The sequence below is a fragment of the Sapajus apella genome, unplaced genomic scaffold, assembly GCF_009761245.1.
Source record: "Sapajus apella isolate SASKATOON/1434 unplaced genomic scaffold, GSC_monkey_1.0 scaffold90, whole genome shotgun sequence".
NCBI classification, from domain to species: Eukaryota; Metazoa; Chordata; class Mammalia; order Primates; family Cebidae; genus Sapajus; species Sapajus apella.
Window position 1 is genome coordinate 6,701,728 of NW_022437030.1, and position 12,538 is coordinate 6,714,265.

The window sequence follows — 12,538 nt, forward strand, 5'->3', positions numbered from 1 at the left end:
TGACCTCGTGATCCACCCGCCTCGGCCTCCCAAAGTGCTGGGATTACAGGCTTGAGCCACCGCGCCCGGCCATGACAGTGGTTCTTAATGCGGGACAATCTTCTTGCCCAGGAGACATCTGGTGATGTCTGCAGACATTTTTCATGTTACAACTTGTGCATGATTGAGGTGGTTTCCACTGGCAGCTAGTGGGTAGATACTAAAACTGCCTTTGCAAAATTATAACTGAGGAAATAATACCAGTGAAAGAAATCAGACCTAACCAACTCTATCTTGCTTCTAACCCTTAAGCTGTCCTTGTTCATTCCTGGATGCAGGCTGAACTAACTTTGGGAAGTAATTCAGTTCATGGTTTGACTCTGAAACAAAATTGATAACAGACCTTTCCGGAAAAGATCCCCTTCTTGACTGGGGTCCAGTCTGCCTTTGTAGGACTAACAAATTCGCTACAAGATTAGAAATTATAGTTTAGGGGTCATGCAGCCTCTGACGCCAAGAGTCTGAACGTCTCTAAATTGCTCCTGGGGTAACATCACTAATGTAAAATGTAAGATCAGTGCTTGAGATATTCTGCAGACTCTGCACTCCGTGGATCAGCTGACACCACCCAGACCCATAATATGGCTCAATTAGTTCTGCCATCCCACCCAGGAACAGAGACAGCAAGAAAACCTCACTTCGACCCACTGTGATTCCATCTCCAACCTGACCAATCAGAACTTCCCACTTTCCAAGCCCCTACCTGCCAAATTATCTTTAAGAATTCTGATCCCCAAATGCTTGGGGAGACAGATTTGAGCACGTAGTAATAAAACTCCAGTCTCCCACACAGCTGGCTCTGTGTGAATTACTTTCTCCATTGCAAGCTCCTGTCTTGATAAATCAGCTCTGTCTAAGCAGCGGGCAAGGTGAAACGATTAGGCAGTTACAATACCAGCGGTGCTGCTCAACACCTTGCATTGCACACGGATCATAAGGATTCCTCAGAGGGCAGGAGAGGAAAGGATCCAGGAGAGAAAAGTTACTTCCTCTACTCAAAGAGGACAGGAAGCAGCCAGGACCAGGATCAGGAAGGGTTTGAGTCATTTCTCTCAACACCAAATATGCTTGCTATGGTTTGGCTATTTGGCCCTCAGGTTGAAATTTGCTCCCCAATGTTAGAGGCAGGGCCTGATGGGAGGTGTTTCGGTCACAGAGGTGGATCCCTCATGAATGGCCTGGTGCCCAATAATGAGTGTGTTCTTTCCCTTAGTTCCCAAGAGACCTGATTTTTTTTTTTTTTTTTTTCTTAAGACGGAGTCTCACTCTGTTGCCTAGGCTGGAGTGTACCGGCGTGATCTCAGTTCACTGCAACGTCCACCTTCCAGATTCAAGCAATTCTCCTGCCTCAGCCTCCTGAGTAGCTGGGATTGCAGACACCCACCACCACGCCTAGCTAATTTTTGTATTTTTAGTAGAGAAGGGGGTTTCACCATGTTGGGCAGTTTGGTCTTGAACTCCTGACCTCAGGTGATCCACCCGTCTTGGCCTCCCAAAGTGTGGGGATTACAGGCGTGAGGCATGGTGCCTGGCCTGTGTCTTTTTTTGGAGACACAGTCTCACTCTTTTGCCCAGGCTGGAATGGCTCACTGCACTCCATCTAAAAAAAAAAAAAGGAAATGAGCTGGGAGTGCCTCCCAGGAGGCACAAGGAAGGCTGACAGCAAGGAGAGAAAGATTTCATCCTGGCTCAAGTGGAAGAGTTCACATTTTGAACGATGACTGAGGAATCTGACCTACCATCATGGTAGATTTAATCTCAGGAGCACAGAATTCAGCTGTGACCTGGAAGTCAGTCAAGCCAGGTGTGTAGCTCACATCTGTCGAGCACTTATTTAGTGCTCAACATTCTACTCTCAGTTCTTGGGAGAGAGGAATGTTACTGCCCTCCTTAGCCTAAATCCCCAAGTGGATTCTAATCACCTTCAGAATCAAGGCCAGTATTTTCCCCAGGGCTTTGACTTCATCTGTACCCAAATCTTGTGCTTTTACCTTTCACTTTTTACACTTAAACCACATTCACATTCCTTTAACTCCCTGAACGACCCATGCTTTTCCCTGATTCAGGGTCTTTGCATTATAAGCTTGCTCCTTGGAAACAAATACTCCTTCCCTTCCTTTTTTTTTTTTTAATTTAATTGAATTTAATTTTTTTTAAGATGGGGTTTCACCATGTTGGTCAGGCTGGTCTTGTACTCCTGACCTCAGGTGACCCGCCCGCCTCGGCTTCCCAGAGTGCTGATGTTACAAGCATGAGCCACGGCGCCCGGCCACTTTTCCTTCCTTTAGCTATGACTTTCAGATTCCTCCCCAGGGAAATAAAGGGCGAGAAAGAAAGAAAAAACCTATGTCCACTCCTACCTACCCAATCACCCCATCCCAACCCTTCTCTCTCTCTCCCTCTTTCTGACTCTTAAACCATATATGTGATTAAGGTCTTCTGTGATGCATTCCTATAGCTCCCTGAAGTTTACTTTTATGATATGTTGTATTCACATTTGCCAATTCTTGTTCTAGGTCTTTTTTCCCATGAGATCACAGCTGGATAAGGGCAGACCATGCTTGTCTCATTTACTACTATAACCTGTGTCTGGCAAAGTATTTGACATACAGTAGGCATTTACTAAACATTTGTTGAATGTTTTAATGGATGGACGGTAGGCTCTCTGGCTAAATGAATGAATAAATGACTAATCAGGCTCCAAGAACCAAATCTCTTCAACTCAATCATTAAAGTTCATGCCCTCTACTCAAGGCAGTGCCCTCACCTGTGGCCTTTTTCTTTTTCTTTCCTTTTGTTTTTATTTTAAAGACAGGGTCTCACTCTATTGCCCAGGCAGGGGTGCAGTGGTGCAATCACAGCTCACTGCAGACTTGAATCCCTGGGCTCAAGCAATGCTCTCACCTCAGCCTCCCAAGTACCTGGGACCACAAGCACGCACCAGAATGCTTGGCAATTTTTTTTTTTTTAAAAGATGGGGTTTCTCCATGTTGGCCAGGCTGGTCTTGAACTCCTGACCTCAGGTGATTCACCCACCTCAGCCTCCCAAACTGCTAGGATTACAGGCATGAGCCACTGTGCCCGGCTTGGCAAATTTTTTAAATTTTTGTAGAGACAGGGTCTTGCGATGTTGCCCAGGCAGGACTCAAACTCCTGGACTCAGGCGATCCTCCCACCTCGGCCTCCCAAAGTGTTGGGATTCCAGGCATGAGCCACTGTACTGGCCACTCATGGCCTATTAATCCTTAACTTGATACATATTCACAGACACTTTACTTAGTTTGCAAGTAGCCCTCCCCCCATTAAAAGAAAGAAGAAAAAGGGTTACCAAGAGATCATATGGTGAGTCCAGTGAAAAGAAACATCTTATGGCCTGAATGCAAGAAGGAAGACAAAAATAGGTAAAAGTGTCTATATTAGGCTGTTCTTGTGTTGCTATACATTTAAAAAAAGAAAAAACACCTGAGACCAGGCACAGTGGTTCATGCCTATAATCCCAGCACTTTGGGAGGCCAAGGCTGGTGGATCACCTGAGTTCATAAGTTCGAGACCAGCCTGACCAACATGGTGAAACCCTGTCCCTGCTAAAAACAATTTTTTTAAAAATTAGCCAAGCCTGGGGGCAGGTGCCTGTAATCTCAGCTACTCAGGAGGCTAAGGCAGGGGAATTGATCACCTGAACCCAGGAGACAGAGGTTGCAGTGAGCCCAGATTGTGCCATTGCACTCCAGCCTGGGTGACAGTGCAAAACTCCGTCTCAAAAAAAAAGAAGAGGTGAGGTTTAATAGGCTCACAGTTCTGCAGGCTGTACAAGTGCCAGAGGCGTTACAACCAGAGGACTCCATCTTTAATAGGAGCTGGGTAAAATGAGGCTGAGACCTACTGGGCTGCACTCCCAGGAGGTGAGGCATTCTAAGTCACAGGATGAGATGGGTCAGCACAAGACACAGGTCACCAAGACCTTGCTGATAAAACACGTTGCAGTAGAGAAGGCAGACAAAACCCAACAAAACCTAGATGGCTATGAAAGTAACCCTTGGTCGTCCTCACTGCTCATTATATGCTAATTACAATGTATTAGCATGTTAAAGGCACTTCCACCAATGCCATGACAGTTTACAATGCCACAGCAACAACAGGAAGTTACCCTATGTTGTCTAAAAAGGGGAGGAACCCTCAGGTCCAGGAATTGTCCACCCCCTTTTTAGAAAACTCATGAATAATCCACCCCTTGTTTAGCATATAATCTAGAAGTAACAATATGTGAGCGGTCCACACTCCTGCTCCGCCTGTGGAGTAGCCATTCTTTCTTTTATTCCTTTACTTTCTTTCTTTCTTTTTTTTTTTTTTGAGACAGAATCCCACATCTCAGCTCACTGTAACCTCCGCCACCCAGGTTCAAGCGATTCTCCTGCCTCAGCCTCCCGAGCAGCTGGGACTACAGGCACACACCACTACATCTGGCTGATTTTTGTATTTTTAGTAGAGGTGGGGTTTCACCATGTTGGCCAGGCTGGTCTCAAAATCCTGACCTCTGGTGATCTGCCCACTCAGCCTCCCAAAATGCTGGGCTTACAGGCGTGCCCAGCCTATTCCTTTACTTTCTTAATAAACTTGCTTTCACTTTACTCAATGGATTCGCCCTGAATTATTTCTTGTGTGAGATCTAAGAACCCTATCTTGGAGTTTGGGGTCTGGACCGGAATCCCTTTCCTGTTAACACAAACGTGGCGTTGGTGGCCGGGCGCGGTGGCTCACGCCTGTAATCTCAGCACTTTGGGAGGCCGAGGTGGGCAGATCACCTGAGGTCAGGAGTTCAAGACCAGCCTGGCCAACACGGTGAAACCCTGTCTTTAAAAAAACAAAACAAAACAAAACATGGCGTTGGTGTCTGCTAGGATTCTGGGGAGGCCTTGGAGAACTTTTAAGCATGGCGGAGGCAAAGTGGGAGCAGGTACATCACAAGGCAAGAACAGGAGCATGAGAGAGCAGGTGAGGAGCCACAAGCTTTTAAATGACCAGATCTCATGAGAATGCACTATCTCAAGAACAGCACAAGCCACAAGGGATCTGACCCAATCAGGCCTCACCTCCCACCACACCCTGCCCCTACATTGAGGATTACATTCGACATGAGATTTGGGTGGGGACAAACATTCAGCTATATCAGTGTCTAAAACCTCAGTGCTACAAAGCAGTTGAGGGTAGATAGTGCCATACCTACTCCAATATCCTTGTAGACACCATAAGGCAATAATTGTTTTTGTTGTTATTCGTTTGTGTTTTGGGTTTTTTTGAGATGGAGTCTTGCTCTGTCTCCCAAACTCGTGCAGTGTCACGATCAGGGCTCACTGCAACCTCTGCCTCCATGGTTCAAGGGAGTCTCCTTTCTCATTCTCCAGAGTACTGTAGCTGGGATTACAGGTATGTGCCACCACACCCAGCCACAATAATTGTTTATAATGACACAGAGGGCTAAAACGGTAATGTTTATTCCCGATTGCCTGGGCTTCCCTGTGTGTGAAATTAGCTATTTGCTTGTAATTTCTACTGTGGATTGAATTTTTAGCAGTTTCTCGTTCACAACAAGAAGAGCTTGTTTGAGGGGTAGACCTGCTGGGCTCAGAGTATTAGCCCATAAGGACCACAAATATCTGAGTGAAATTTATCAGGAAAAAGGGTGCTGATTAACTCAGATCTTCACCAGAGACTCCTCACAAACCAGGGAAAGTGTAAATTTGCCTCAGCCTTGCTTGAGTAGATAGCCTCTGCAAGTGAACATTTGAAACTGATCGAAGAAAACCTTCAGCTGAATTAAATTTAAAGGAGTTTAATGGAGCAATGAACGATTCGCAAATCAGGCAGCCCCCAGAATCACAGTAGATTCAGAGCCTCCGGTGCAGCCACCTGTTGGAAGAAGATTTGTAGACAAAAAAGGGAAATGTACTGAAATTGGAAGTGAGGTACAGAACAGCGAATTGGTTACAGCTTCATATTTGCCATATTTAAACACAGTTTGAACACTCAGCAGTGTATGAATGGTTGAAGCATAGCCACTGGGATTGGCCAAGACTCAGCTATTGTTACAGGTGCATACTTCTAAGGTTAGGCTTCCAATCTTCTCTACCTATTAAGCTAGGTTGCCGTTTGTCCACAAGGACTCAAATATGGAAGTACGGAGTCTCAGGCCATAGTTAGTTTTCTTTAACAATTCCCCACTTTTGGTCATTTTCTTAATTTTGAGAGACTGACCAAAACTTGAGTTATTGATGTCACTATCACCGTTGTAAATGTACTTCTTTGGTCTCGAAACTCACTGGGAAGCAGTAGAACAGTGAGGTTTTTTTTTTTTTTTTTAGACGGAGTTTCGCTCTTGTTACCCAGGCTGGAGTGCAATGGCACGATCTCGGCTCACCACAACCTCCGTCTCTTGGGTTCAAGCAATTCTCCTGCCTCAGCCTCCCGAGTAGCTGGGACTACAGGCATGCGCCACCATGCCCAGATAATTTCTGTATTTTTAGTAGAGATGGGGTTTCACCATGTTGACCAGGATGGTCTCGATTTCCTGACCTCGTGATCCACCTGCCTCGGCCTCCCAAAGTGCTGGGATTATAGGTGTGAGCCACCGCTCCCGGCGGAACAGTGAGTTTTGCAAAGGTAGGAACAAGGACTGAGTAGAGGGAACCTCTTTTTGCTGGAACGTCCTGTTTACAGGAGAAAAACAATCTGGTCCGTTCTAGGATCTACGTGTTGCCTCAAAGTTTTAGTTTGATGATGTCACATTTCGCATGAGCAACTCCATTTTAGTTTGGTTTGGCCTATTGGGGCCTAGAGCATGAGCTTAGTCCAAAACAATGGCCTCCCACAATTTTCTTTTCTTTTTTTTCCCCCCCAATTATTTATTTTATTGCATTTTAGGTTTTGGGGTACATGTGAAGAACATGCAAGACTGTTGCATAGGTACACACGTGGCAGTGTGATTTGCTGCCTTCCTCCCCATCACCTACATCTGGCATCTCTCCCCTTGCTATCTCTCCCCAACTCCCCACCCCGCACTGTCCCTCCCCTGTTTCCCCCCAGCTGATCCCAGTGTGTAGTGCTCCCCTTTTAAGGCTAGTCAAGTGAAGCAGTGGGAGTGAAGAAGGAACAAAGAAATCTGTAACTGGTTGTGATCCATTAGTTGTAAACACCACTGCACTCGGACCAAGCAGGATATTTTGCAAAGTCGGTTTCGTGAACTTACACAGACAAGCCCCTGCTATTATACTTATTTTTTAGATAAGGTTATCCAGGTGATGAGGAAGTTTTACTTCTGAGAACAGCCTGGATATGAAACCTTTACACGTCAGTGTCTGCTAGACATTTTCTAGTCTGTACAGCCCTGTTGAATGTTCTCACGATGGGGAGGTGTGTGCTTAAAATGCGGGGAAGGTGCTTTTATTTCACCCCTGGTGAAACTGGGCGAACTAATTTTTTTAAACACGATATTTGGCCCCCTTGAACTACCAGTCTGGACTACATTTCCCAGCAGGCCGTGCTCAAAGACTACGGGTGCCTGCGGGAGCTCAGCGACGTTGGCTGCGGCACAGGCGCGGTGCGGGCGACGCCGGGCGGTAGCTTCGTGGTTTGAATGGCTGCGGGCCCGGGCCCTCACCTCCCTTGAGGACCGGCTGCCTAGGGGTGCGCTATGCCGTCGGGAGGTGACCAGTCGCCGCCGCCCCCGCCTCCTCCTCCTGCGGCGGCGGCAGCCTCGGATGAGGAGGAGGAAGACGACGGCGAGGCGGAGGACGCCGCGCCGCCTGCCGAGTCGCCCACCCCTCAGATCCAGCAGCGGTTCGACGAGCTGTGCAGCCGCCTCAACATGGACGAGGCGGCGCGGGCCGAGGCCTGGGACAGCTACCGCAGCATGAGCGAGAGCTACACGCTGGAGGTGCGCTCGCGGGTGGAGGGGCGCTTCCGGCCTAGTCGGCGTGAACCGGGAGCCGCGGCGCGCGCCCCGAGGGATCCTCGGGTGGGCTGCAGGGTCCCAGCCCGGACAGGGGTGGGGATCCCCTCAGTGCTATTCCGAGGCTCTTAGCCTTTCCTTGGGCGAGCGGGGCCTCGCCGCGCTTCCCTGCAGCTTCCGAATGGGGAACGCCTCTTGCCCTAAAGTAGCACATCGAGGCTGAGATCGCGCTGGGGTCCCGATGAGGAAAATGGGTGTGTGGCCCATCTGACTCCCCACCCACCTTGTTAGTAGAATGAACTGGTGTCGCTGTCAAGACCGCACGGAGAAGGGGAGGGGACTTGTCCTTATTTGCACCGCGATTAATCGGGTTTTGGCGCCTGGGTCTCCAGGCTTCTCCGTCTGTTCGCTTCCCGCTGTTAAGCAAATTGCCTTTGCCCAGGTGTGGGAGGCGTTCGAGTCTACGCGCTGATGGGTTTTGGGCTGTGTTTACACCTGTGTAAACAAATTAAGACCCATTTCCTCCCAGGCCAGATGAAATGAGTCCTCTGCCGACCCGGATACAGATACATGCCCCCATTTGTCACTAGGATCAGGACAGTGGCTACCTCGAGGGCCTTTTGGTCACTTTGGGCATTGCACAGGACTCCTGTTGTTGCGATCCGGGCGTGTTAGGTCGCAGCCTTCGGACAGGGCTTGCAGATGAGAAAAATGGCCATTCTAGCCAGTGACTGTCAGCTCTGTAGGCACCTCCCCTTCATGGGCCAATGGGAAGTGACACGGAAGTCCGGATTGTTTATCAGCTGTTTGCCTGTGTGTAGGTGGCATTTAAACCTGAGGCCATTTGATTTCTGAAGTAGTTTTATATATAGTTTGTAGAAAAAGTGGGACAAATAGGCCCAGATGCAAAGGCCTAAACAAGGTATTATTTATAATATGTTTTTGCCTATGTGTCCTGATGAGTGGTTGTTTTTAAATTTGTGTTTGCATTAATAGAATTTTAATTCAAGTACTAGTTCTCTCTTTGAATTGTTATATCTGCAGAAGAAAGATAGTGTATGGTGCCTTTAGAACCTGACAGACCTAGGTGATTTTGAACAATTTACGTAGCCACTGGAAAGTTGAGTTTTGTGATCTCTGAACTGGAGATATTTGTGTTTACCTCACAGAGCTGTTCTAAAGGTTAAATAAGGTAATAATGTATTTTCTGGCACATAAAACACCCATATGGACAGTGCTTTCAAGTTTACTAAGCTCTTTGTATATTTACACGATTTGGCTAAATAAGCTTATCTCTCGGTGACTTTCTGTAGTCTGGCAAAGAGAAGGACTGGTTGGCTTTTTTTTTTTTTTTTTTTTTTTTAAGGGCCTTTTAAGGGTTTCTAAACAAGTTCTTAATTTTACCCTCAGGATAATCCTGTAAATTAGATAGAACAAGCATTACCACCATTTAGTTGAAGTATTTCAACTCATAGCGGTTAAGTTGTATAAAGTCTAGTGGTATATCAGCAAGTGTCCCATATAGGTGGTTAGTAAATTATTTTTGAAAACACATGTTTGATTACTCACTTCTTTTGATTACTGAGACTTTAGGTTCAGCTTCTTAGCCCAGTTTACTTAGTAACTGAATGAATATTAATTCATTAAATATTTCTTGAACACTAATATTACTTGCTACACACTGTTCGAGGTGCTGGAAATAAGAGCAGTAAACAAAGCCTAAAAATACCTGCTCTTGTGGGGCTTATAGTCAGGTATGCTGTGAGGTAATGTGGGATGTCATTCACACTGCAGTGGAAGGGAAAATAAAGCTCATAGGATATTTAATACAGAATATGGGCTATGGAATTTTAACTGGATTTCTTGTATTTCCTGTGCGTTTTTAACTTGTAACTCATTCTCACAGTCCTCAGCCAAGAAAATGCAGCCTGAGACTGTTAAGTAATTTCCCCACTGTGTTAGAGCTACAGTGTGGCAGAGCCAGAATTTGAAACCAGATCTATTTGACCCTGTAAGATATGGTCATGAGATGTTAATTTTGAGGATAACTATTTTTTAGTATTATGCAATTTTTCAACAAATAGTTTTTAGGACTAAAGATAAACTAGGCATAGAGTCTACTCTTTGCACAGATTATTTAAAAGAGCTTACTGCTCCGTTTTGTTATCTAAGCACTGTAAAATTCTCACAAGACTAATTCTTTTCTTCTTTTTAGGAATGATATAATTGTGAACTTTATTTTTCTTTCTTTTCTTTTCTTTCTTTCTTTCTTTCTCCCTCCACCTTCCAAGTAGTTGTGAATTCTCCAGAACCGAAATGGACCATTATAGATCATCTTTTAAACCCCTTATTAAAGCACAGGATAATGCTGTGACTGACTTTATACTTTTTAAGAGATTTGATATAGTAGAGAAAGGCAGTAGTTATAAATCTAAATTTGCTTTTACATTATAAATCAAGAATATTGTGAAACCATCTCCCAGAGATAAGTGTAATACACAAATGTTGGCTGGTTTTTTTTGACGATACATCTGTGCTATTAGTACATATAACTGGATTTTTAAGATAGTCTATGTATAAATGTGAAAAATGCAGAACTTCCAGTTTTTCTCATTTTCCTTTAGACCAGTAATGGATACAGTGAAACTAAAGGACATCTTGCATCCTTCCTCTCTTTTATAGGAAGAGTAAAGTTGTATCACTTCTTTTTTTTTTTTTTCTTTTTTTTGAGACGGAGTTTCGCTCTTGTTACCCAGGCTGGAGTGCAATGTCATGATCTTGGCTCACCGCAACCTCCGCCTCCTGGGTTCAGGCAATTCTCCTGCCTCAGCCTCCTGAGTAGCTGGGATTACAGGCATGCGCCACCATGCCCAGCTAATTTTCTGTATTTTTAGTAGAGACGGGGTTTCACCATGTTGACCAGGATGGTGTCGATCTCTTGACCTCGTGATCCACCCGCCTCGGCCTCCCAAAGTGCTGGGATTACAGGCGTGAGCCACCGCGCCCGTCTTCACTTCTTGAATAAAAAAGAATTGTGAGGATGATCTTTTAGAAGCAATGCCTTAAAAATTATTATTTTTTAATGATAATATGCTAGTGATCTACAATAGTTTCATTTGGTTATAAAAATAAATTTCATGCATTCATGTATGTATTTTGATTAGGTATAAAATTAGTGGCTGAATGTCCATTCAAGCTTAATTTTGTATTTCTATAATTTTCTAGATTTTGAGCAAGATTAAAAATACAGACAACAATATTATGTCCATTCCTATGGCTATATAACAAATTACCTTAAAACTTAGGGGTAGAAAACAATTTGTTTTGCTCACAGGTTCTGTGAGTCAGAAACTCAGGCCAGAGACAGTATGGGTATCAGGTTTCTGCATCAAAATGACTGGTACCTCACCCGGAAGACTTGAGTAACTAGGAACTGGCACAGGTGGAGCTTATTGGGCATCTCTATATGTCTGTTCCATGGTGGTCTCTCCAGCATGGTGGTCTCTCCAGCATGGTGATACGGGGTAACTGAATTCTTGGATGTTGTTTCAGGACTCCCAAGGCATATGTCCTAAGAGAGAGAACCAAGTGGAATTTATATTGCCTTGTATACTCTTTAGAATTACATAGTATCACTTCTACCTCTGCTATTGATAGAGACAGTTAATCAGTGTGAGGGAACGCAGACCCCTGCCCATGTCCAGGGTGAGGGAACCTTCCCTGCCTTTCAGTAAAATAATGTCAATGTCACATTATAAGAAGAACATATGGGGCCAGGCGAAGTGGCTTATGCCTGTAATCCCAGCACTTTGGGAGGCCGAGGTGGATGGGTCACTTGAGGCCAGGAGTTCAAGACCAGCCTAGCAAACCTGGTGAAACCCCGTTTCTACAAAAAATTACAAAAATTAGCTGGGCCTGGTGGTGCATAGTCCCAGCTACCTTGGAGGCTGAGGCAGGAGAATCACTTGAATCTGGGAGGGGGAGGTTGCAGTGAGCCAAGATCACACCACTGCGTTCCAGCCTGGGTGACAGAGCAAGACGCCATCTCAAAAAAAAAAAAAAAAAAAAAAAAAAAAAAAAAAAACAAGAGCATATGAGATAGGGTTCTTGTTGAAATCAATTTCCCACAAAAATATAAACAACACTTTCTTTTTTTTTTTAACCCCGTCCCACCATATAAACAATACTTTCAACTTAAACATACTTTTAAAAAATATTGAAATATGTATATAGCTAATTAACTAAAAATTGATTTTCTTTTCTTTTACAGGGAAATGATCTTCATTGGTTAGCATGTGCCTTATATGTGGCTTGCAGAAAATCTGTTCCAACTGTAAGCAAAGGGACAGTAGAAGGAAACTATGTATCTTTAACTAGAATCCTGAAATGTTCAGAGCAGAGGTAACTATGTTAGAGTTTGAGAAGTAGAGTGTGGCTAATATGAGCTCATAAATCTTAGTGATAGTAACAATTCTGTTTATCATTTGTACCTGTGGACTGGTGAAATTAGATGCTAAAATTAGCATCTAATGATTTTCCTTTATTTATATCAAA

The 12,538-nt window shown here is 44.8% G+C and overlaps 1 protein-coding gene across 3 annotated transcripts in view; it reads left to right on the forward strand.

Annotated features, from left to right (window-relative positions):
- Positions 1–7,595: 7,595 nt before the first annotated feature.
- The window catches only part of RBL2 (RB transcriptional corepressor like 2), a 55,101-nt gene continuing 50,158 nt past the window's right edge, over positions 7,596–12,538 (forward strand). Inside the window, exons 1-2 of one of the 3 annotated variants that reach the window (XM_032255730.1) lie at positions 7,596–7,969; positions 12,255–12,385. In XM_032255730.1, the coding sequence (XP_032111621.1) occupies positions 7,727–7,969; positions 12,255–12,385 (374 nt within the window). In that variant the 5' untranslated portion in view covers positions 7,596–7,726. Of the gene's footprint in view, positions 7,970–8,684; positions 8,907–12,254; positions 12,386–12,538 lie in introns of those variants that run through there. The other 2 variants (XM_032255733.1, XM_032255731.1) reach the window with 2 other exon arrangements.